This window comes from Gekko japonicus, unplaced genomic scaffold (assembly GCF_001447785.1).
Source record: "Gekko japonicus isolate JY-2015 unplaced genomic scaffold, Gekko_japonicus_V1.1 scaffold3028, whole genome shotgun sequence".
Classification (NCBI taxonomy): domain Eukaryota; kingdom Metazoa; phylum Chordata; class Lepidosauria; order Squamata; family Gekkonidae; genus Gekko; species Gekko japonicus.
In genome coordinates, this window is record NW_015167627.1 from 2,515 (window position 1) to 27,455 (window position 24,941).

Sequence of the window (24,941 nt, forward strand, 5' to 3'; positions counted from 1 at the left end):
CCCCCCCCCAAGCACCAAGAATACAGAGCATCACTGCCCCAGACATAAGAACATAAGAGAAGCCAATGTTGGATCAGGCCAATGGCCCATCCAGTCCAACACTCTGTGTCACACAGGGGCCAAAACCCAGGTGCCACCAGGAGGTCCACCAGCGGGGCAATCCCTGAAGAACATTCAGACAGAAGGCAGAGCTGGGGGCACGGAGTGTATGACAACAGTGTCCAGAGGATAATTATGCTCTCCTATAGATCTGTGGTGTGGCCTCATTTGGACTACCCTGTGTAGATCTGTGTCACCGTCTCTCAAAAAGGATACCTCAGAGATGGAAAACGTACAGAAGAAGGAAAGCCAAGATGATTGCAGGGTGGGAGCCCCTTTACAGTGGAGGGTCGACTAAGGGGTTTGTCACACAATGCATGGGGTGGAGTGTGTTAGCAGAGAGAACTTTTTCTCCCTGTCCCAAAAGACTGGAACTTGGGGGCACCCACTGGGTGGGAACTCCGTTCAGGACAGAGGAAAGAAAGTACTCAGTTCATAATTAACTTGTGGCACTTACTGCCAAGGGAGGTGGAGGTGGCCCCCAGCAAAGGTGCCTCCAAATGGGGGATTAGACAATCCATGGAGGAGACGTTGGTCAGTGCTTACGAGCCATGGTAGCCACATGGAACATCCAGGTACAGAAGGCTGGTATCTTGGAACGCCAGTTGCTTGGGAAGAACACGGAAGTGGTCGTGGGGGGGCTTCGATGTCCGGCTTGGGAGCGTCCTGGTGACCACCGTGGGAAGCCGGTCTGATCCAGCGAGGCTGCTCTTATGTTCTTTTGTTAGTCAGAATCAGGGCTATTTTTGGGCAGGAACGCACAGGAACGAAGTTCCGGCTGGCTTCAGCGTTGGCTATGCCCACTATAGCCAAAACCTCTGCATGTGTGGCTACAGAGGGAAGGCCTGGAGAGCAAACCCCCCCCCCCCCCAGCTAACACAAAAGCATAATAGGCCACACCCAACAGCAGGAACTCATTCGGATTGGCTACATTAGGGATGTGTGGCCTAACATGCAAAGGAGTTCCTGCTTCAAAAAAAGGCCCTGGGTTTGGACAACAAACAAGGTAAACAGAATAAGAAGCAAAAGGTGGGTGTGGCTGGATGAGTACACTTCTGGCAACACAGGGGTGTGGCCTCATGTGCTAATGAGCTGTGCCATCAGGGGTGTGGCCTAATATGCTAATATATTTTTTTCTATTGGGTGTGGCCAATTATGCTAATGAGTTCCTGCTGGGGTTTTTCTACAAAAAAAGCCCTGGTCAGAATGAATAACAAGCTGGGGCAGGTGAGGAATCAGGCATGTGCACGTATATGAGCAGGGGTCATTTGGTAGAAAAAGAGGTGCAGGAGCTCATTAGCATAGCTCATTAGCATAACTTATTTGCATGTGCCACACCCCCTGACATCACCAGAAGTGTGTCGGAAGGCAACACCCACCGCTCAGGCTACACTGGACTGTTTTGGATTCCTAGCTATTCGGGGGTGGGGGGAACGTGCAGATCTGTCCTCGCAGAGGAGGGAGAGCTTCTGCCTGAATAAAACTTGGCCTTAAAGGTGCCACTGGACTGTTTTGGACCGGGGAGCCAGGGAGAGCTCTGCAGCTTACCTGGCTGCTTCTTGCTCTGACTGAGGGCTGCTGGGAGCAGGGGGTGGGGCTCGTTGCATGTGCCCGCCCCTGGGCTCTTTACTGCCGGAGCCCCACTCCTGTGCGCTCCTGCAGGAAATGACCCCTGTGCTCCCTCTAAGCTGTGGAGTCTTGTGAGCAAAAATCCTACTTTGTGAGCCACTGGCATTAAAGTTGTAAGCGAGCAATTTGGCTGCTGCATAAATCAGTTTGCTCTGGAGCCCCCTCCTTCCTGAGCTAAGACAAAAATGTGTGAGCCAGAGGCTCAAAAACTGTGAGCTAGTTCACACTAACTCAGGTTAGAGTGAACACTGCCTGTAATATGAAATAATTTTGGAGTCTTCCCCCCCCTCCCCCCCTCCATACTTAGTGCTTCTCATGACTCTCCCGCCCGCCTTTGTCTTTTGGTTAATCGCAGAGGTTCCCAAACTTAGTTGGCCTACCGCCCCCTTTTCATTAAAAAAAAAATCACTCAGCACCCCCCTGGAAATCTACCTTCAAGAAGTGGACAAAAAGATGCAGTGACAAATTTGCACTCAAGGCTTCTATCAATCGTTCCAGTGCCCCCCGGGGGGCGGTATTGCCCACTTTGGGAACCAGTGGGTTAATGTACAAATTAACCTGCATGTCTGGGGGGTCCCCTGCGTGTAGCATCCTTCGCCTTGTCTGCGGGTCGCCCAGTTTGGCTGCCCCCCCCCCCCCCCCGCGGGGCCCTGCAAGTTCCCTTGTTTGCTAGAACAGTCATAATAAATAGGATGCTCCGTGTGCTTGGGGGGGGCAACAGTGGGAGGGCTTCTAGTGTCCTGGCCCCAAAGCTGGCAAGCCCCCTGTGGCTCCTCTGCTGGCCCTAGCCAGGTTCGGACCAGGATCCAGCCCCTCTGCAGTGAGAAGGGCTTTCCCGCGTAAGGGTTAGGTGAGTTGCTGGGTTGCCTTGAGCAGAAGTCTCAGTCCTGAGGTCTGGCCCAGCCCCGCATACGGAATTCACACGAGGAGGGGGAGGTAGACCTGGAAATGCCACTGCTGTATCCCCTCCCCCAGAGCCAAAAGGGGCTTTGGACAACGATTGTCGTCTCGGAGGAGGGGGCGTGACCGGCTGTGGGGTGGAGCTCTTTGGGCGTGTGGGTCACTGGCCACTGGATCCTGTCCTCCTTCAGGCAGCTCGGACAGCGAGGGAGGAGGCAGCACGGAGGAGGAGGAAGATGCGGAAGGCCTCGGGCTGTTGGGGGATGCCTGCACACCACTCACGGAGTTCCGGGCCCTCAAGGAAGAGGCGGCTGCAAAGCTCTGCCTGGCCGAGAAAGGGTCACCTGGTGGAAAGGTAATCATTCCCAGCGTGCTCGGTTGGTGTCTGGGACTTTTCTAGGGGGGGTCGATGGTGCGTCTTTTCCAAGAGGACTGCTGGATGACCGCTAAGAGTCCGGCTCCTGAGACCGGTATACCACAGAAGACAGGGGAGGGGTGTGTGTGTCTGGTGGTGGGCCCCACCCTTTGCACACGCTTTCCCTCTTTGGCATGGAGCCATGTGCAGGAATCGCCCTGAGATCAAGGCGTCTGTTGAAGAGATGTGAAGGCCCAGGAAAAAAATGGAAAAATTTGGGGGGGGAACCGGGTTTCTTCTGTTTTTTCCCTGAAGCCTTTTTTGTTTTTTCCTGAAAAATTGGAAAAAATGAAAAAAAGAAGAGAAAAGGGGAAAAAAATGATTATGGAACGTTTTATTTTAACATGATGAATAAAATGTTTTAAGACAAGGTGTTCAGATATTTTCCAACTCGTTTCTAAAAAATACATATGGTACCAGATTGATCTAATTTCTGTGCACTGAGGACAAGCAAGACCTAGGTTACAAACGGAACTCTCCAATGCAAGAACAAGAGGCATTTCTTCCTTTAGGAGGTGCTATTGTCACAAGAAAAGAAAAAGGTTTCAGTTTTGTTTTTGCACGTGGGTGGATATTCTGTTTGTAATAATTGTTTGGCTACACTATGTTTTTAATATGCTAGTTATGATAATTTTATGCCAAGTAAAAATGTCCATAGTCATATTTTACGTTCCTAAAGTAATGGAATGACTTTCAATCCGGAAAAGAAAAAAGAAGTGCTAATGTAGCATTTTTTCCAATTTTTCCGAAAATTTGGTGTAGTGGTTAGGAGCACGGACTCTAATCTGGGAGAACCGGGTTTGATTCCCCACTCATCCTCCACATGCAGCTACTGGTGTGACCTCGGGTCAGTCACAAGTTTTCTGAGAGCTGTTCTCTCCATCGCAATTCTCAAGAGAGCTCTCTCAGCCCCACCCACCTCACAGGGTGTCTGTTGTGGGGAGGGGGAGGGGAAGGAGTTTGTAAGCTGCTCTGAGACTCCCTTGAGTAGTGAAGGGCAGGGTAGGAATCCAATCTCTTCCTCCTCCTCTTCCTCTTCCTCTTCCTCCTCTTGCTCTTCCTCCTCCTCTTCTTCCTCTTCCTCCTCTTCCTCTTTTTCTTCTTTCTCTTCCTCTTCTTCTTCAACTGCAGGTCCCCGAGTCCCCCCTGGCCTCCGTCATGTCCCACCTGCTCTCCTTCCTGGAGCACTACGCCCAGCTGCAGCAGCTGCAGGAGAAGGCGGGCGAGTACCGCTCCCGCCTGCGCAAGGAAGAGAGCCGGCGCCGCAAGCAGCTGCGGGGGCTGAAGAGGGCCTACCGGCAGCGGGTGAAGGACAAGCTCAGCCTGATCGAGAGCCTGGAAGGCATCATCTCGGAGCAGCAAGGCCTCCTGGAGAAGACCCACGAAGGTGAGTCGGGCCTTCCTGGGGGGCAGGGGGCTGCTTGGCCTCCGTACCCCCTGGGGTCTGGCTCAGTTCCCGTTTTCATCTAAAGAGGCAGCGTGGGGGAGTGGTTGGAGTGTCAGATAGGATCTGGAAGACCCGGGTTCGAATCCCCACAAAATCATAGAATCATAGAATGTTAGAGTTGGAAGGGACCTTGAAAGTCATCTAGTCCAACCCCCTGCACTCTGCAGGAGCTTGAAAGAGAGCCCTACAACATACTCTAAAGATGGCTGTCCAGCCTCCTCTGCTTGAAAACGTCCAGCGAAGGAGCACCCACCACCTCCCGAGGCAGTCTGTTCCACTGCTCAATCACTCTTACAGCTAGGAAGTTTCTCCTGATATTTAGCCAGTATCGACTCCCTTGTAATTCACACCCATTAGATCTAGTCTTGCAATCTGGAGCAAGAGAGAATAGATCTGCTCCCTCTTCTACATGAGAGCCCTTCAGATGCTTGAAGACTGCAATCCTGTCCCCTCTAAGCCTTCTCTTTCCCAGGCGAAACAGACCCAACTCTTTCAGCCTTTCCTCGTAAGACCTGGATTCCAACCCTCTCACCATCCTGGTTGCCCTCTTCTGGACACGCTCGAGCTTGTCAACAACCTTCCTAAAATGTGGTGCCCAAAACTGGACACTTGTGCCGTGGAAGCTTGCTAGGTGGCCTTGGGGCAGTTACACACACTATCAGCCTGACCCTCTCTTAGGGTGTTACAGTAAGAAGGGGGAAATCATATATTTCCTTGCTGGGAATCTCCTTGAGCAGGGGTCTCCCAGAAAGTACACTGGTAACCAGCTGCCACCACTCAGGACCTCCTGAGAACATCTAGACTGACCCATTGAGATCAGTACAAGAGCAATTAACAAAGCCTCAGGGGGGAGAAGCCCTGGGGAATACCTTATGCCCAGCTGTTTAGCCTCCGTGCAGTCTAGCAAGCAGGGAAGAGAGTCAGAGAAGGAAACTATACTAAATGAAGCCCCCCAAATTATGAAAAGAGAGAGAAATGGGAAAGGGTGGTTGGGCTCAAAAAAGTGGTGGGGAAGAGGGCAAAAACAAAATACAGGCAAGGCACTCAACAACCGCACAGAGTGGTTCAACTGAAAAGCCGTTCAGTTGGACTTAGCTAAACATACTAGGCTGTAGCAGGTTCCTCAGAGCACGTGCAGACTTCCTTGCAGTAACAAGAGGTCGAAGGGGTCCTACCCAACTTCCTGTGGTTTCCGCAGAAGACCAGGGAAAATCTAAATGAGCCTAAGCCAGCCTCCTTTCTAAGAGTGACAAGCTGGTTTCTCCAATCCCACGCAAGTCCCCATCTCAGATGTCAAATGCTACTGCTACCAATCAGAGTCATATAAAACATAGCCCCGCCTCCATCAAGCATTTGGTCATCGCTCCGAGTTTCCATGGCAGACAGGTGGTCTAGTCCAAACCGGATTGTCCTTTGTCCAAAATAAGTCTGTCAGGATGCTCCACTGTGAGGGGGTCATTCTAATAGACCCTCCAGGGGCCCCAGATCCCAGAAAACCGAGGTGGCGCTTTTGCCTTAGTGAGGTGTGAGGATAAAATGGAGGAGAGGAAAATGATTTAAGCCGCTTCTGAGTCCCCGTTGTGCTTATCCACAGGTTAAGATGGTCAAGGTTTGCAAGAGCCAAGTGGCTAGACCCAAACTGTGCAGGAGAGGTTTGTTAAAGAAGCAGATCTGTGCCCAGTATCTTCAGCCTGCATCACCCTTCATAGAACCACACAGAGTTGGAAGGGGCCCATAGAGACCATATGGTCCAACCCCCTGCCCAGTGCAGGACCGGCCTAGAGCATCCCTAACAAATATTCCTCCAGCCTCTTCTTGAAAGCTGCCAGAGAAGGGGAGCGGAACCACCTCCCTAGGCAGCAGCTGATTCCACCTTTGGACCACTCTGACCGTGAAACAGCTATTCCTGATATCCAGCCGATCCCTTCCTGCATGTCATTTAAACCCGTTGCTTCGGGTCCTCTCCTCTGCTGCCAACCGGAACAGCTCCTTGCCCTCCTCCAAATGACAGCCCTTCAAATATTTAAAGAGAGCAATCGTGCCCCCCCTCAGTCTCCTCTTCTCCAAACTAAACATTCCCAAGGCCCTCAGCCTTGCCTCGCAGGGCTCAGTCTCCAGACCCCTGATCCTCCTCGTCGCTCTCTTCTGCACCCTCTCAGTTTTGCCCAGGTCCTTTCTGAAGCGAGGCCTCCAGAACTGCACACACAGGACTCCAGGTGCAGCCTGACCAAGGCAGCATACAGAGGGGCTATGACCTCCTGCGATTTCGATGCCACGGCCCTTTTAATACAACCCAAGACTGGATTTGCCTTTTCATAAGCATGCTACCCACCTAATCTCAGAAGGCGAGGGCACCCAAAGCAGGACCTCAGAAGATGGCCCTTGTGGTCGGGCAGGTTCCTGAGGGGGCAGACGATCCCTCAGGCTGTCTGTCATCGCTTCTCTCCTCTGGCCAGGTGTGAAGCTGCCCTCGGCCTGTCTGCTGTACCCCGTGGCCCCCGCGGGGGTGCATCAGCTGGTGGAGTCTATCAGCGCCCTCCAGGGGGAGAGGAGCCGGCTGGCGGAGGAGGTCGCCAGCCTCAGGCAACAGGCAGAAGACCGGGAGAAGGAGAAGCAGCGGCTGGCGGGGGGCTTTTGCCGTCAGGTGAGACCGCTGCTGGGTTCAGAACGTTGCAGCAGCTGTGGGAGGGGGGATATCCGTGGGCAACCAGTCAAGGTGTGCGGGCAGGCCTGGGCGGGCAGGAGTATGTCAGCGTCTGAGCGGGATGCAACGTAGAGTTGCCAGCCTCCAGGTAAGGCCTGGAGATCTCCCACAAGAACACAGAGCTTCCTTGCCCCAGACAGAGTGTTCATAAGGATGTAAGAGAAGCCCTGTTGGATCAGGCCCCTCCAGTCCAACACTCTCGTGTCGCACAGTGGCCAAAACACAGGGGCTATCAGGAGGTCCACCAGCAGGGCCAGAACTCCAGAAGCCCTCCCACCAGGGGTCATTTCCTGCAGGAGTGCACAGGAGCGGAGCTCCGGCAGTGAAGAGCCCAGGGGGCGGGCACATGCAACAAGCCCCCCTGCTCCCAGCAGCCCTCAGTCAGAGCAAGAAGCAGCCAGGTAAGCTGCAGAGCCCCACCCCCGGCCCCCGGCCCCAAACGGTCCAGTGGCACCTTTAAGACCCAAGTTTTATTCAGGTACAAGCTCTCCCTCCTCTGCGAGGACAGATCTGCACATCCCCCTCCCCCAATAGCTAGCAATCCAAAACAGTCCAGTGGAGCCTGAGCGGTGGGTGTTGCCTTCTGACACACTTCCGGTGATGTCAGGGGGCGTGGCATATGCAAGTGAGTTATGCTAATGAGTTATGCTAATGAGCTCCTGCACCTCTTTTTCTACAAAATGACCCCTGCCTCCCACTGTTACCCCGCAAGCGCCAAGAAGACACAGCATCGCTGCCCCAGACATAAGGATATAAGAGAAGCCCATGCTGGATCAGGCCAGTGGCCCCTCCAGTCCAACACTCTGTGTCACACAGTGGCCATCAGGAGGTCCAGCAGTGGGGCCAGAACTGCAGAAGCCCTCCCGCTCTTACCCTCCCCCCAAGCACCAAGAACACAGAGCTTCCCTGCCCCAGACAGAGGGTTCCCTCTATCCCTTGTGGCTCATAGCCACTCTTGGCTCCTGTGGCCGCTGACTCTCCTGCCGTCTCGTGCCTTTCCCGGCAGATCCAGGACCTGAAGCAGCAGATCCAAGAGCGGGAAGAGGAGCTGGAGCGCCTCCGCCTGGGCACGGTGAGGAAAGGCCTGGTGAAGAGCAGGGCAGGGAGGAAGGAAGCTCCCCCGGAGAAGGAGGCAGGAGAACGCTCCCTCTAAGCCGTGGAGTCCTGTGAGCAAAAATCCTACTCTGTGAGCCGCTGGCATTAAAGTTGCGAGTAAGCGGTTTGGCTGCTGCATGAATCAGTGTGCTCTGGAGCCCCATCCTTCCTGAGCGGAGACAAAAAACTGCAAGCCGGAGGCTAAAGAACTGTGAGCTGGCGCACACTCATTCGGCTTAGAGGGAACACTGGAGAGGGGCATTGGGGAGGGCCGGCCTGCGGGAGCCTGGAAAGCGCCTTTGGGGACCCCTCCCCTTCCCGGACTCCCCAGGGGCCTGGTGCCAGCAGGAAGCACTTCCCGGTTCCCTTCCCGCCCCCAGGGAGTGACGGACTCCGAGAAGCGGATCCACAACCTGACGGTGGAGAACGAGGGCCTGAAGCAGAGCCTGGCGGTCACCCAGGGGCTCCTGCAGCAGCTGGTCGCCACGTCCGCTCAGCCCCCCGCCCCGATGGCCAAGGTAAGGCCCTCCCTCCCACCTCCCTGGGCGCGCCCACCCTCACTAGGTCTGGGCGGGGATGCGCTTCCAAAAAACCCCAGATTCCGATTCTCCACCAGTTTTTTGCTGCTGCGCGAAACCTTGGTCGTCTTTGGATGCAGGAGAAGGGAACAGAATGCCCAGGGGAAAGGAAGCGCTGGATCCCCTTGAGAGTTCTTCCCCGCTTCTCCCTCCCTTGTAAGCCAGAAGGGTCAGCCTCACCTTCAGGGACCGAGGGAGCGCCTGCTACCTCTCGGCTGCCGCAGATGGGGAAGTGTTGGCACACCGAACACCATCCCTGCGGACACTGCGGCAACTTGGATGTGCCCTTGCAGCCGCTGGCATGCAGTTTCTCCCTCCTTTTATGTGCCAGGCGCGCTCCAAAGCAGAGGGAGGCCAGTCCTGACCTCCTTTTTGGGAGGAGGATAAAGTTGCAGTCCAGCCAGGCACCTGGAAGACCAACAGAGTTTTATCCCTGATGTAAACTTCCGTGTGCAGAGCATACTTCCTCAGGTGAAGAACGCTTATGCCGGGAGTCGGACTTCGGTGGCCTTCTAGGTGCCTGACCGGACTCCGACTTTGTTCCGCTGCTTCAGACCAACACGGCGACCCCACCTGAAACTGTAAGAAAGGCTCGCTGGGTGACCTTGAGCCAGTCACACACTCATAGTGTAACCTACTTTACAGGGTTCTCGTGAGGGTAAAATGGAGGAGGACGATGTAAGTTGCTTTGGGTCCCCATCAGGGAGAAAGGTGGGGTATAAATGAAGAAGAAGAAGAAGAGAAGAGATTGGATTTATACCCCGCCCTTCACTCAGAGTCTCAGAGGGGCTTACAGACTCTTTTCCCTTCCCCTCCCCACAACAGACACCCCCTGCGAGGCTGAGAGAGCTCTGACAGAAATGGCTCTTTTCCCAAGAACAGCTCTTATCAGAACTATGGCTTGCCCAAGGTCATCCAGCAGGTGCAAGTGGAGGAGTGGGGAATCAAACCCGGTTCTCCCAGATCAGAGTCCGTGCACTTCACCACTACACCAAACTGGCAAATAACTAAAAATAAATTCAGGTGGGGTCATTGTGTTGGTCTGAAGCAGCAGAACAGAGTCCAGTGGCACATTGAAGACCAACAAAGTTTTATTCTGGATATAAGCTTCCGTGTGCATGCACAAATAAAAATAAGTCTATGCTGAGAAGTGCTCTTGTAATTTAAAAGGTTATAGTAATATGTCTATGCTGAGAAGTGCTCTTGTAATTTAAATGGTTATAGTAATATAATTAACTAGGGAGAAGGACCGTTGTGGAAATAAATACAACAAGTTCTAGAAAGAGGCTCTGGGCGGGTGCCCCAGCCTTGGGCATTCAGCATCAATTTGCTGTGGTGACCTCAGCAGGGTATAATGACACTGAGTCCACCGTTTTCTCCAGGGAAACTGATCTCTGCCATCTGAAGAGCAGTTGTAATTCTGAGTGATCTCCAGCCCTCACCTGGAGATTGGCAGCAATGGTTCCCCAGGAGAAAATAACTGCTTTGGAGAGTGGAGTTTATGGCATTCTGTTCAACTGAGGCCTCTCCCCTCCCCAAACTCTGGCTTCTGTAGACTCCACCACAAAATCTCCAGGAATTTCCCAACTTGTAGCTGGTAGGCCTGGAAAGGGCCACCTGCCTTTGCCTTTTTACTGTCAGAACCAAGCTTGGTTGCTTAGCAACAGCCACTGAGGGAAAAGATAGCTCCAAAGGAGCCAAGCAGGAGAAGTGTCTTCGTCAGGAGAGACAGCCTTTTTGGCAGTTTATCCTGTCAGGGAACCGTGGCCAGGCTGACAGTGGGCGGGAGAGAGGAGAGGACCCAGCCCCCAGCCAATGGCACACAAGTACTCTTGAGTAGCCGTTGATATGGCTGATGGAGCACACAGCGCAGCCAGTGGGAGAGCTGGAAAGTGCCAGCACGTTAGGACTTTTATATATATATCAGATACTGAGAGTTGTGTTTTTTTAATTGCTGTATGTGGATGTTTGGTAGGCGTTGTGCTTAGGACACGCAATAGTCATGCAGCTCTTTAAATTGATGGTAATTGCAAAGGCAGCTCTCCGTGAGCCATGGAGTATCTTAGGTAAAGAAAAGGCATGGAGGAGGGGCAGTTTGGTGTAGTGGTTAAGTGTGCAGACTCTAATCTAGGAGAACCGGGTTTGATTCCCCCACTCCTCCACTTGCACCTGCTGATGTGACCTTGGGTCAGTCACAAGCTCTGGCACAGCTGTCCTTGAAAAAGAGCAGTTTGTGTCAGAGTTCTCTCAGCCCCACCCACCTCACAGGGTGTCTGTTGTGGGGGGGGGAAGGGAAAGGAGTTTGTAAGCCGCTCTGAGATGCCAAGTGAAGGGCGGGGTATCAGTCCAATCTCATCTCATCATCTCATCAAAGGGAGAGACCAGGACAGGAACCGATGTCGGGGCTTCTGAACCAGCAGAGGATGCAGCTGTGGCTAATCACTTAAATGCATGAAATGCAGCCTTCAAACACACATGGTTGTAAGAAACAAGGGATGAGCTGCTTGCGCATAGCGGGCTTCAGAGCTCCGGTGCTCCAGACTGGGTTAGTACAAAGCAAACGTTGAACTGCTTGGTGGTGGTAGTGGAAAGTTCGGTTGAGTCATGGCTGACCTATGGCAAGGATTTCCAAGGCCAGAGATTGCCTGCCCTCGCTTAGTGACCCTGGATTCCCTTGGTGGTCTCCCAGGGCCGACTCTGCTTAGCTTCGGAGATCTGACTGGATCGGGCTTCCTGGGGCGAAGCAACCACTAGGGGGCGATGCTGCGCTTGGCTCAGTGAAGGGATGGTCCTGGGATAACGGCAGCACTCTTCCCAGGAAAATGAAGACCTGCGTACAAGGGTGCGGCAGCTGGAGGCCACCCTGCAACAGAAGGTGGAGGAGCTCATGTGCCTGGAGGTGCAGATGGACAGGCTGCAGTGGCGCAAGGAGGAGGAGGTGCGCCACTTGGACGAGCGCCTGCGCGGGCTCCAACTCTCTCTGGAGGCTCACAAGAACCAGCCGCCTGAAGTGCAGGTGAGCACAGCTGTGATTCCTTTTCTGGCCACTAGAGGGCAAGAGCAGCGATGGAGCGGGGTGTTGATTCAGGTTGGTCTGAGCAACAGAGTGAAGTTCCGAATCCAGTGGCACCTTTAAGACCAACAAAGTTTAATTGTTGCACACAGTTGCATGCACACACTTGCATGCACACAAAAGCATATATCCAGAACTAAACTTTGTTAATCTTAAAGGTGCCACTGGACTCAGACTTTGTTATACTGATGTGTAGTGTGGGATTCTGGAATAATGGAGGAGAAGAAGAGTTGGTTTTATTCCCTGCCCTTCACTACCTAAAGGTGTCTTGGAGCAGCTTACAATCTTCTTCACTTCCTCTCCCCACAACAGACAGAGAGCCAGTTTGGTGTTGTGGTTAAGTGCGCGGACTCTAATCTGGGAGAGCCGGGTTTGATTCCCCACTCCTCCACTTGCAGCTGCTGGATGACCTTGGGCAAGCCATAGTTCTGTCAGAGCTGTCCTTGAAAAAGAGCAGTTTCTGTCCGAGCTCTCTCTCAGCCCCACCTACCTCACAGGGTGTCTTCTGTTGTGGGGAGGGGAAGGGAAAGGAGTTTGTAAGCCGCTCTGAAACACCTTTGGGTAGTGAAGGGCGGGGAATAAATCCAATCTCCTCCTCCTCCTCCTTCTTTGAGGCAGGTGGGGCTGAGAGAGCTCTGAGAGAACTTGTGACTGACCCAAGGTCACCCAGCTGGCTGTATGTGGAGGAGTGGGGAATCAAACCAGATCCTCCAAATTAGAGTCTGCCACTCTTAACCACGTCATCACAGCTGGCTTTGTCTTGCGTGGTGCCTTAAAGACCACTGAGCACATTTATCATGGCATAAGCTTTCACCCGTCAGAGCCCATCTGGCAGATCTCTCTGGATTCTGAAGGAGTTTCTGTGTTAGTCTGTAGAACAATTTGGAATGGGGGGGTGAGCGATTTTGTGTCTCCCCAGGTTGTTCGGATGCCAAAGAATCAATTCATACATTCACTGGGATGATGTGTTCAGTGTACACTCCACAACATGCAGTAAGGAAGGTGCCTGGGACAAGCTGATTAGAGTCCCAGATTAGAGTCCGTATGCAAATATGTGTAATCACAATCATGTGTTGGCCCTCCAGAGGAACTGGTTGTCCCCTGGGTGAGACGGGAGGCTGGACTAGATGGACCCTCACTGGTCTGATCCAGCAGGGCTCTTCTGATGTTCTTATCAGAGGAAGGCCTCGGGCCTCTCTGCCCTGTTGTTGGCCCTCCAGGGGAACTGGTTGGCCCCTAGGTGAGACGGGAGGCTGGACTAGATGGACCCTCACTGGTCTGATCCAGCAGGGCTCTTCTGATGTTCTTATCAGAGGAAGGCCTCGGGCCTCTCTGCCCTGTTGTTGGCCCTCCAGGGGAACTGGTTGGCCCCTAGGTGAGACGGGAGGCTGGACTAGATGGACCCTCACTGGTCTGATCCAGCAGGGCTCTTCTGATGTTCTTATCAGAGGAAGGCCTCGGGCCTCTCTGCCCTGTTGTTGGCCCTCCAGGGGAACTGGTTGGCCCCTAGGTGAGACGGGAGGCTGGACTAGATGGACCCTCACTGGTCTGATCCAGCAGGGCTCTTCTGATGTTCTTATCAGAGGAAGGCCTCGGGCCTCTCTGCCCTGTTGTTGGCCCTCCAGGGGAACTGGTTGGCCCCTAGGTCAGATAAAAGGAAGTCCTTCTTCACCCAGAGAGTGATTAACACGTGGAATTCACTGCCACAGGAAGTGGTGGCGGCTACAAGCATGGACGGCTTCAAAAGGGAATTAGATAAGCATCTGGAGCAGAGGTCCATCAGTTGCTATTAGCCACAAGGTATAGGTAGGGGCTCTGGGGCAAGTGATGCTCTGTCTTCTTGGTGCTTGGGGAGGGGTCAACAGTGGGAGGGCTTCTAATGTCCCGGCCCCAATGCCGGACCTCCTGAAGGCACCTGGTATTTTTGGCCACTGTGTGACACAGAGTGTTGGACTGGATGGGCCACTGGCCTGATCCAACACTGGCTTCTCTTATGTTCTTATGGCTATTGGTCTGATCCAGCAGGTCTCATCTGATGTTCTTAAGAGGGAGGCCCCGGTCACACAGGAGGTTTTGGCCCGGAAGAGGGATGGATCGGGGGCGCAGCAAATGGGCGCGATCACACCGCAACATCTGGGAATCGGCGCACACCCGTCCCCGATCCATCCCTTCAGGCCTAAACCGTGCAGTAAAAAAAACCCAACAAAAAGGTAGCACCAACCGGAAACGCCGCAGCAAGCGCAGCCGTCGGATCACCGAAGCGCCCGTCTTCAGGAGCATTCAAGGCTCCCAGCCGAACTGCGCATGTGCACACATGCGCAGCCGGCTGCCTCGCGCTCCCTTCCATGGTTTTCCCCCCGGGCATCTGATCATGCCAGGGAGCAACTGTCTGATTCCGCCGCCGCGTGTGTCTTTTGGTGCGGCTTTAAAAAGCCGCACTTTGGCCGCATCAATTTCCTCCCGTGTGGCAGGGGCCAGAGCTAACATTGTCCCTGGCAGAGACTTCGGTGACAAACTCAGGATTCTCCTGCATAATGTATGAAAAAGTCCAAAGTGGTACCAGTTTCTGGTCTCGACCTTCTACACCCACTCCGATGATCCATGAGAGCCTGCACAGGGTAGCAGTTCAGGTGTCACACTAGGGCCTGGCAGGCCCAAATTCAAAGCCCCGCCAGGCCATGGAAGCTCGCTGGGTGACCTTGGGCCAGTCACATGCTCTCAGCCGTACCTACTTCACAGGGTGGTTGTGAGGATAAAAGGAAGGTGAGGTGAATGATGTAAACCATATCGGGTACCCATTGGGGATGAAGGCTGGGTATCCGTAAAGTAAAGAAAATAAAATGATGGATGTGATTTTTATTTCTTTATTTACTTATTTCCCAATGTATACCCCCCCACCCTGCCAAAGCAGGCTCAGGGCGGCTTACGCAAGATAAAAATACATATTAACAATCAAAATTGCCATAAAACATTGAAAAACAATTCATTAAAACAATACAGTATTAAAGTGTGCTAGCTACGCTGTTTCGATGTCACAACAGGAGCGTTTCCACATGAGTGCATAAGTTGTTTGAGCTACCAGCTTGCTGATGTTCCTCAGATACAGTTGGCGCGCACAGGCCGTCGATAACCAACCAGGGACCAGGCTCTACAAGCTGTTATGGTTGTTAATAGTGGGTTAATAGTGGTGGCAGCTCCTAGTTGAAGGCCTGGTGGAAGAGCTCTGTCTCGCAGGCCCTGCGGAACTGTAAAAGGTCCTGCAGGGCCCTGATCTCCTCCGGGAGCTCATTCCACCAGCATGGAGCCGCCACCGAGAAGGCCCTGGCCCTGGTTGCAGCCAGCCTGGCGTCCTTGGGGCCTGGGAGGGCCAGTCGGTTTTGTGACCCTGACCATAGTGCTCTCTGGTGTATATATGGGGAAAGGCGGTTATGAGGGGGCATGACACCACCGGTGGTGAATTGGTTGCCCGTGGGCCCAGTGTAGGACCGGTGGGCACCTGAGAAGGTCTGGGATCGGCTCGGTGCTTGAATGGAGCTCTCCAGGAATGCCGCAGTTCATGCCATCTTTGAGTGCAGTTGATGATAAAAGTCCGGGCCACCCAGCAGTTTAAAGAAATGTGTTCTCCCAAACACGTCAGGACGACTTCCCAGTGTGGGGGACAGGCTCGCAGCCCATTCTAGCACGTGTGTGGCTTTTGCCCCCCACAGTACATCACCAAGACGGTGGAGGTGGATTCCCCGCTCACCCTGCAGGGCCTGGCGGAAGCAGAGGAGCGGAACAGGACCCTGATGGCACAGCTCTCCAGCCAGGTCGAGCGGTGCCAGCAGCTGACAGAGCAGCTGCAGAGCTCGGACGAGGCGGCGGCCGGCCTGCGGCACAAGGTGAGTTGGACCTGGGTTCAAGTCACGCTGCAGAGCAGCAGAGCTTTCAGGGACTCTGTATCGGGGCTGCCTGCTCCCGGCCCAATAGCAACAACCCCGGATTTCGAGGGGAGTGCCATTGTGGGGTGTACTGATTGGAGCATTGCCCTCCAAGGCTTGGGCGGAACAAATTCCACAGTGCTCTATTCTATCAAGAGCGTCAGGAAGGTGGGGCATTAAGAACATGACTCTCCGGTGCTCCCTGGACAGGGTGCATCGAAGTTCAGGTAAAATATTGATATAATAAAGTAATGTTAACATTAAATAATGTTAAAGCCCATAAAGTTCTCCCACACAGAGGCTTAGTGAGGGCAGCAGGCCAGGCAGAGCAGCACAGTTGTGGCTTCTCATTGGCTCTGGTTCTGTAGCCCAGTGCGTGCACATGTGCATACGCCTGTGTTCTGATGGGAGGTCTCTCTCTCTCGGGTTTGGTGCAGTGGTTAAGTGCGCGGCCTCTAATCTGGGAGAACCGGTTTGATTCCCCACTCCTCCACTTGCACCTGCTGAATTTTTAAAATTTTTATATTTATTTTATTCTTTAGATTTGTATCCCGCCCTCCCCGAAGGTTCAGGGCGGCTTGGGTCAGGACCTTGGGTCAGTCACAAGTTCTGTCAGAGCTGTCCTTGAAAAAAGAGCAGTTTCTGTCAGAGCTCTCTCAGCCTCGCCTACCTCACAGCGGGTGCCTGTTGTGGGGAGGGGAAAGGAGAGGAGTTTGTAAGCCACTCTGAGACTCCTAGTGAAGGGGGTGGATGAAGGCTCACTGGTGCCCTAAGCACTGACCAATCTTGGTGCCCCCCTCCTTCCTTTCCACACTGACCCAGCCCATTTTAGTTGTCAACCTGTCTGACTAGATATACGATGCAGGTTGCAGCAATACAAAAATGTATTCATAGGATAACACAAGATACTGTGCAAACGAAGCTTTTCACCCTTTCCCCAACTCCGTGGTGCCCCCTTTGGCCCTGGTGCTCTAAGCACCTGCTCAGTCTGCTTCATGGTTGCTCTGACCCTGGCGGGGTATAGATCCAATCTCTTCCTCTTCTTCTCTCCCTCCCTCCCGGCAGATTTCCGACTACGAGGCTGAGATCGCAGGGCTCAGGCAGGACCTGCAGCGTGAAATCAACCAGCTGGAGGCCCGGAAAGAAGAGGCCGTCCGTGAGGCCGCCCAGTGTTCTGAAGAACACCTCCAGCACTTGCGGGGGCAGCTTGTTGGTAGGGCTAGGCCCAGGCCTTGGCATGTGTGTGTGTGTGTGTGACTTCTGCACCAATTGCCGTGATAAGGGAGCGGTGTCTCTTGTGGGGAGGGAAAGGAGATTGTAAACCGCTCTGAGACTCCAAGTGAAGGGTGGGGTATAAAACTGAGAAGTCCGGTTAGAACAGATAAAAGGAAGTCCTTCTTCACCCAAAGAGTGATTGACACATGGAATTCACTGCAACAGGAGGTGGCGGCGGCTACAAGCATGGATGGCTTCAAGAGGGAATTAAATAAGCATCTGGAGCAGAGGTCCATCAGTGGCTATTAGGACCTCTCAGTCTGGGGCAAGGGATGCTCTGTATTCTTGGTTCTTGGGGGGGGGGGGGCAGGGGGGGGGGCTCCTAGTGTCCTGGCCCCACTGCTGGACCTCCTGAGGGCACCTGGTGTTTTTGGCCACTGTGTGACACAGAGTGTTGGACTGGATGAGCCACTGGCCTGATTCAGTATTGGCTTCTCTTATGTTCTTATGAATTGGATAACCATATGGAGCAGAGGTCCATCGGTGGCTCTTAGCCACAAGGTATAGATAGGAACTCTCGGTCTGGGGCAAGGGATGCTCTGTATGCTGGGGGGGCAACAGTGGGAGGGCTTCTAGTGTCCTGGCCCCACTGGTGGACCTCCTGATGGCCCCTGGTGTTTCTGGCCACTGTGTGACACAGAGTGTTGGACTGGGTGGGCCACTGGCCTGACCCAACATTGGCTTCTCTTATGTTCTTTTGTTCCCCCTTCCTTCCAGGTATGCGCCAGCATCTGGACATGCTCCAGCCCCTCCTCAGGGGCATGAAATCCGACTACCACAGCCTGCGTGGGCAGGTGCGCAACTTTGCCGACTGTTACGATGCTGCACTCAGTGAGGCCCGGCAGCAGGTGAGACCTGGGTTCAAAGGCCAGGCCTGGGCTTGGGTTCCAGAGGTCCCGTCTCTCCCACGCCTCCTCCGTGGCCAAGGCCGAAGAGGCAGCCTTTGTGGCATTGTGGCCGAGAGGGGCTCCCCTGCTGCAGCAGGACCCTTGCATGGAAAGGAAGGGCAGGAGAAGAAGAAGAAGAAGAAGGTCTTAGGGAGGTCCGGGGGTGTGGCTGCCCCACAAGTGCACGCAGAGGGGGGTTCTCTGTCTTTTTTGCTCCATCTGAGGATGAACAGGGTTTGGGGGTGGAGCTTGTGGGGAGCGGCTTCCCTTGGCTCTGCCCTGCCCAGCCCGGCTCTCTCGCCCCTCCAGATGTGCTCCGCCCTGGATGAGGCCTCGCAGGCCAACCGGTTGCTGCAGGGGCGCTACCAGCGGGAGGCGCTGCTTCGCAAGAAATGCCAAGACCAGCTGCTGGAGCTGAAAGGTGCGCGGGGGCAGTGGGCGGTGGCGGGGGCCTTTCTGTGCATGGAGTGAGTCTCGATTAGTCGCCTTCAAATCCCCCTCTTAGCCTAGTGGCCCTGGTGGAAAGTCATTTGCTCCACACTGAAGGTACCACGCTCAGTTTGTAGGTGGCGTCCTGGCGTCACAGTCACCAGCCAATAGGTGCTGGCAAGATCACACGGATGACCACCCAAGCCCCACCTCCTGCCTTCAGGTGCCTGGTGCTCCTGCCTCCAATCCGTTTCGCCCTTTCTCTGCTTTTTTGCCCCCTTTGGAGGCTGTGTCCCCCCACCGCTAGGCTGCAGCATATATCTCCCCCATGCTTAAGAACATAAGGGGAAATGCCAATTGCCACTTTGGGGTCAGGAAGCAGTTTTTCACCAGGCCAATTTGGCTGGAGATCCTGGAGGTGTTTTGCCCTCTTCTGAGCATAGAGGAGGGGTCACTGGGTGTGTGTGTGGGGAGGAGGAGGAGGTATTTGTGAGTTTCCTGCTTCGTGCAGGGGGTTGGACTAGATGACCCCAGAGGTCCCTTCCAACTCTATGATTCTATGAATCTATAAGAGAAGCCAATGTTGGATCAGGCCAGTGGCCCATCCGGTCTCTTGTGAGGAGGGAAAGGAGATTGTAAGCCACTCTGAGACTCCAAGTGAAGGGTGGGGTATAAAACTGAGCAGTCCAGTTAGAACGGATAAAAGGAAGCACCATACAACCCGGAAGAATCTACAACAGTTAATTTCAATTATCTCACCATCAGTTTTGAAGTTGTGTAATTCCCCCCCCCCCCCCAGTCATCACCTTTGTCTTCTTGAATGTTCAGCTGAAATCCTGCTCTTTGGCGCTTTCTGTTTTAAACTCCCATCGGGAGCCCTTTCAGCGGAATTCTTTCATCACGTGTTGTGATCCGCTCGCCATTTGACTGACTATCCTATCTCCTTCCTGTGATCTGCCCAGCCCGACTGCATTGTTCTGTTTTCTCCGGAGTCTTGGCTACGGATGGTTTTCTCGGACTTTGTAATTTGCTGTCTGATTGAATGAATAGTTCTTATCGTCTGTCTGTATGAGCTGCCTGGAGTCCCGAGTGGGAAAGGAGGACCATGCAAGAGGTGAATAACAATAGAAATAATCTAATAAGCAGCGTGCCCTGATGTGGGTAGCCCAGGCGAGCCCAATCTTGTCAGATCTGGGAAGCAAAGCAGTGTTGATATTTGAATGGGACACCTCCTCCAAGGAATTCCAGGGCGGCCGTGCAGAGGAAGGCAACGACAACCCACTGCTGTTCGTCTCTGCCCCTGGAAACCCTGCAGGACTCCCCGTAAGCTCGACAGAACTTTCCACCACCGATAAGCAGTGTTACTAGAAAACAAAGGAAGTTGGAGTCCGGTGGCACCTTTAAGACCATGCACACGGAAGCTTATATCCAGAACAGTGTTCCCTCTAAGCTGAGTTAGTGTGAGCTAGCTCACAGCTTTTTAGTCTCCACACATTTTTGTCTTAGCCCAGGAAGGGATGGCTCCAGTGCAAAGTAATTTATGCAGCAGCCAAATCGCTCACTCACAGCTTTAATGCCAGTCGTTCACAAAGTAGAATTTTTGCTCACAAGACTCCACAGCGTAGAGGGAGCATTGATCCAGAATTAAGCTTTAGTGGTGAAGTGCGCGGACTCTAATCTGGGAGAACCGGGTTTGATTCCCCACTCCTCCACTTGCACCTGCTGATGTGGGTTGGAACACTTTCCCTATGAGGAACGGTTAAGGCGCTTAGGGCTCTTTAGCTTGGAGAAACGACGACTGAGGGGTGACATGATTGAGGTTTATAAGATTATGCATGGGAAAGAGCAGGTAGAGAAAGAGGTACTTTTCTCCCTTTCTCACAATACAAGAACTCGTGGGCACTCCATGAAATTGCTGAGTGGTTGGGTTAGAACAGATAAAAGGAAGTCCTTCACCCAAAGAGTGATTAACACATGGAATTCACTGCCACAGGAAGTGGTGGCGGCTACAAGCATGGACGGCTTCAAAAGGGAATTAGATAAGCATATGGAGCAGAGGTCCATCAGTGGCTATTAGCCACAAGGTATAGATAGGGGCTTTGGGGCAAGTGATGCTCTGTCTTCTTTGGTGCTTGGGGGGGGCAACAGTGGGAGGGCTTCTCGTGTCCTGGCCCCGCTGGTGGACCTCCTGATGGCACCTGGTATTTCTGGCCACTGTGTGACAGACAGAGTGTTGGACTGGATGGACCTTTGGCCTGATCCAACATTGGCGTCTCTTAGGTTCGTATGTTCTTATGTTCTCTGCAGGTACGTACACGGCCACCCACCCGAATCAGGGTCACCTTGACTAGAATTAGAGAAATCTGAGCAAGTGTGGCCTATTAGGCATGATACGCAATGCAGGAAAAAGATACTGCGCCGGTAGACAATACCGCTGCCATAGCAGGATAATAATGTGCAGCGACCAGCTAAAATGTCCTACTGATGGCAGCCCTCCAGGGCCAGCGATTCCTGATTCCTCTGCCCCCCGGCTCAACATTGCCACCGCCTGCTCCCTCTGGGGGCCACGTGGCCAAGCCACGTAGCTCCCACTCCCCAATGCCCACGTGTTTGGCACTCTCTTGTCTACCCTTTCCTCTGCCGCTCACTTTCCACCCTTCCTTGATGGAATCTGTTATCTCTGCCACAATCTGCCCCCCTCCTTCCTCCACTTCACCTGCTCCCCCCTTTTTTAATTTCCAGCTTGGTTTTTGGCCAGATGAGCTCTGAGGCTAGACGAACTCTGGTTTGGTGTCATGGTTAAGTGCATGGACTCTAATCTGGGAGGACCGGGTTCGATTCCCCACTCCTCCACTCGCAGCTGCTGGATGACCTTGGACAAGCCATAGTTCTGATAAGAGCTGTCTTTGAAAGGGCAGCTCTTTCAAGAGCTCTCTCAGCCCTGCCTACCTCACAGGGTGTCTGTTGTGGGGAGGGGAAAGGAGGTGGTAAGCCGCTCTGGTAGTGGTGCCACCAGTGAGAACAGGACTCCTCAAACCCATACAGGGATTGCATAGCCCAAACCCACAACAGGAGGGGGGCAAGCCACGTGGGTCGCCATAAAGCAATTTCTGCCTGCCTAGAATCATAGAGTTGGAAGGGACCTCTGGGGTCATCTAGTCCAACCCGCTGCACAGTGCAGGAAATTCACAACTACCTTCCCCCCACACACACCCGCAGTGACCCCTGCTCCATGCCCAGAAAATGACAAAAAACCTCCAGGATTACTGGGGGCCAAACTGGCCTGGAGAAAAGTTGCTTCCTGTCCTCAAAGTGGCGATCGGCATTTCCTTGGGCGTGTAAGAAAGGGCCGCGAGAAGTAAGCACTGAGGCAACCCTTCCTGTCCTCTCTCTCGTGATCTGCCTGAGTTCACGGAATCCGCATTGCTGTCAGATGGGGCCACCTAGCCTCTGCTTGGAAACCTCCAAAGGAGGAGAGCCCCCCCCCTCCCACCGCCTACCCACATTTATTCTCCCCTCCATGGCACTGGGGCGGGGGGGGGGGAAGAAGACCTAACAGGAGAAGATGGATAGACTCCATCAAGGAAGCCGAGGACTCTCCGTCTGTAATACTTGAGTAAGGCTGTTAGCGAGAGGACATTTTGAAGGACATTCATTCATTGGGTTGGCAGAAGTCGGAAGCGACTGGAGAGTACTTCGCACACACTCACATACACACACACACAGCAGTTCAGGGCTGAGAACCTAGTCCTTCCCCCACCCCATTTTGTCATCACAACTAGTGTTCCCTCTAAGATGAGCTAGCGCACAGTTTTTTAGCCTCCGGCTCATGGATTTTTGTCTCCGCTCAGGAAGGACGGGGCTCCGGAGCAAACTCATTTATGCCGTAGCCAGACCGCTTGCTCACGGCTTTAATGCCAGCTGCTCCCAAAGTAGAACTTTTGCTCACAAGACTCCACAGCTTAGAGGGAGCGTTGCTCACAACAGCCCTGCGTGGCGGGCTGGGATGAGAGAGCGACTAGCCAGAGAGCTTCACGGCTGAGTGCGGATTGGAACCAGGGTCTTGGTGGCTGAGGTTCCATCTGCTCCGCCCCTCTTCCCTGCTGCAGGAAACATCCGGGTGCTGTGCCGCTTGAAGCCGCTGACCAGCGCTGACCAGCAGGAGGGGGAGACGAGCGCCACCGTGGATGCCGACCCCGCGGACAACGGCTGCGTGACGGCCTCCTACAAGGGCAAGGAGCGCTCCTTCAAGCTGGACAAGGTCTTCCTGCCGCAGGCCACCCAGGAAGAGGTGAGGACTCCCCAGGGGCGCTCGGTCCGTGGCCGTGGCCCCCTGCCACGGGAGTGGGGAAGGGGCAGTGAGAGGGCCTTCCAGAGGGGGCTGGTCTAAGATGGCCGGTAGAGAGGCAGCAGAACTTTGGGGAGGCACAGGGGGTCTTCAGCAGGCCCTTGTCGAGGCGGTGGGTGTTCTCCCGGGGGGGGGGCACACCGGAAAGAACAAGCAGGTCTGGAACAAGCTTCTGGGATCCTGAGCTGGGGAGGCAGTGAGAGGGAAGGGTGTTTTTAAAACTCTTTCAAAAAATCCCTGCCAGTCATTTGTCCACTCAAAATTGTCCCTCTGCCTTTTGAGAGCCAGTCTGGTGTCGTGGTTAAGTGGGCGGACTCTAATCTGGGAGAGCCGGGTTTGATTCCCCACTCCTCCACTCGCAGCTGCTGGATGACCTTGGGCAAGCCAAAGTTATGTCAGAGCTGTTCTCTCAAGGGCAGTTTCTGTCAGAGCTCTCTCAGCCCCAACTACCTCACAGGGTGTCTGTTGTGGGGAGGGGAAGGGAAAGGAGATTGTTAAGCCCCGAGTGAAGGGTGGGGTATAAATCCAATCTCCTCCTCCTCCTCCTCCTCCTTCTCTTCCTCCTCCAGATTGGTGTAGTGGTTAAGTGCACGGACTCTAATCTGGGAGAACCGGGTTTGATTCCCCACTCCTCCACTTGCACCTGCTGATGTGACCTTGGGCAAGCCGTAGTTCTGATAAGAGCTGTCCTTGAAAAAGAGCAGTTTCTGTCAAGACCTCTCTCAGCCCCACCTCCCTCACAGGAGGGTGTCTGTTGTGGGGAGGGGGAAGGGAAAGGAGTTTGTCAGCCGCTCTGAGACTCCCTTGGGTAGTGGAGGGCGGGGTATAAATCCAATCTCTTCTTCAAAGCCAGTCTGGTGTGGTGGTTAAGTGCGCGGACTCCAGTCTGGGAGAACCAGGTTTGATTCCCCACTCCTCCACTTGCACCTGGCTGGATGACCTTGGGCAAGCCGTAGTTCTGATCAGAGCTGTCCTTGAAAAAGAGCCGTTTCTGTCAAGAGCTCACTCAGCCCCACCTACCTCACAGGGTGTCTGTTGTGGGGAAGGAGTTTGTAAGCTGCTCTGAGACACCTTTGGGCAGTGAAGGGCCATGGGGTATAAATCCAATCTCCTCCCCCATCCCTCCCTCATGCAGGATCCCAGACTTGGGAAGGGTGGTGGTGGAATAGGACAGGGTGTCTTGGAAAAGGAAGACTCACTGCCTGACTCGGATCTCGCCTTTCTACTGCAGACCAAGACGGCCACCCACTGAGACTTTGGGGGACACGTCTGGCATCTCCCCCTGATCTGAAAGAATCATGGGAGGGATATTTGGGGGAGGGGCTCCCGCTTCCAGGATAGGGGTGGCCCAAATCACACATCATCAGCGAGAGCGGTAGAAAAGAGCCAGCGTCCAGGAGCACTTCAAAGACTGGCAAAATTTGTGGCGGGGGGGGAGGAGGAGGAGGAGGAGATTGGATTTATACCCCGCCCTTCACTCGGAGTCTCAGAGAGGCTTACTAACTCCTTTCCCTTCCCCTCCCCACAACAGGCACCCGGTGAGGTGGGTGAGGCTGAGAGAGCTCTGACAGAAACTGCTCTTTTTCAAGGACAGCTCTTATCAGAACTAGGGCTTGCCCAATGTCATCCAGTCAGGTGCAAGTGGAGGAGTGGGGAATCAAACTCGGTTCTCCCAGATTAGAAGAAGAAGAGATTGGATTTATATCCCACCCTTCACTACCCAAAGGAGTCTCAGAGTGGCTTACAAACTCCTTTCCCTTCCCCTCCCCACAACAGACACCCGGTGAGGTGGGTGGGGCTGAGAGAGCTCTGACAGGAACTGCCCTTTTTCTAGGACAGATCTTATCAAAACTAGGGCTTGCCCAAGGTCATCCAGCAGGTGCAAGTGGAGGAGTGGGGAATCAAACCTGGTTCTCCCAGATTAGAGTCCGCGCACTTTAACCACTACACCAAACTGGCTCTTCTTCCATTGGTGGAAGAAGAAGAAGAGGAAGAGGAGGAAGAGGCTCACCAGTACCAGGACCAGAGCCTTTTCAGTGGCGGCTCCTTACTGGTGGAATGAGCTCCCGGAGGAGATCAGGGCCCTGCGGGACCTTTTACAGTTCCACAGGGCCTGCAAGACGGAGCTCTTCCACCAGGCCT

The 24,941-nt window shown here is 53.9% G+C and overlaps 1 protein-coding gene across 1 annotated transcript in view; it reads left to right on the plus strand.

The window, feature by feature from the left end:
- Positions 1-24,941, plus strand: part of LOC107112845 (kinesin-like protein KIFC3) — a gene marked incomplete at its 5' end in the record, with an annotated part of 44,611 nt that overhangs the window by 674 nt on the left and 18,996 nt on the right. Inside the window, 11 exons of the mRNA XM_015414044.1 lie at positions 2,820-2,983; positions 4,175-4,430; positions 6,947-7,134; positions 8,201-8,266; positions 8,670-8,807; positions 11,686-11,883; positions 15,648-15,821; positions 16,926-17,073; positions 17,853-17,983; positions 18,332-18,443; positions 22,561-22,742. Coding sequence (XP_015269530.1) covers positions 2,820-2,983; positions 4,175-4,430; positions 6,947-7,134; positions 8,201-8,266; positions 8,670-8,807; positions 11,686-11,883; positions 15,648-15,821; positions 16,926-17,073; positions 17,853-17,983; positions 18,332-18,443; positions 22,561-22,742 — 1,757 coding nt within the window. The remainder of the gene's footprint in view (positions 1-2,819; positions 2,984-4,174; positions 4,431-6,946; positions 7,135-8,200; positions 8,267-8,669; positions 8,808-11,685; positions 11,884-15,647; positions 15,822-16,925; positions 17,074-17,852; positions 17,984-18,331; positions 18,444-22,560; positions 22,743-24,941) is intronic.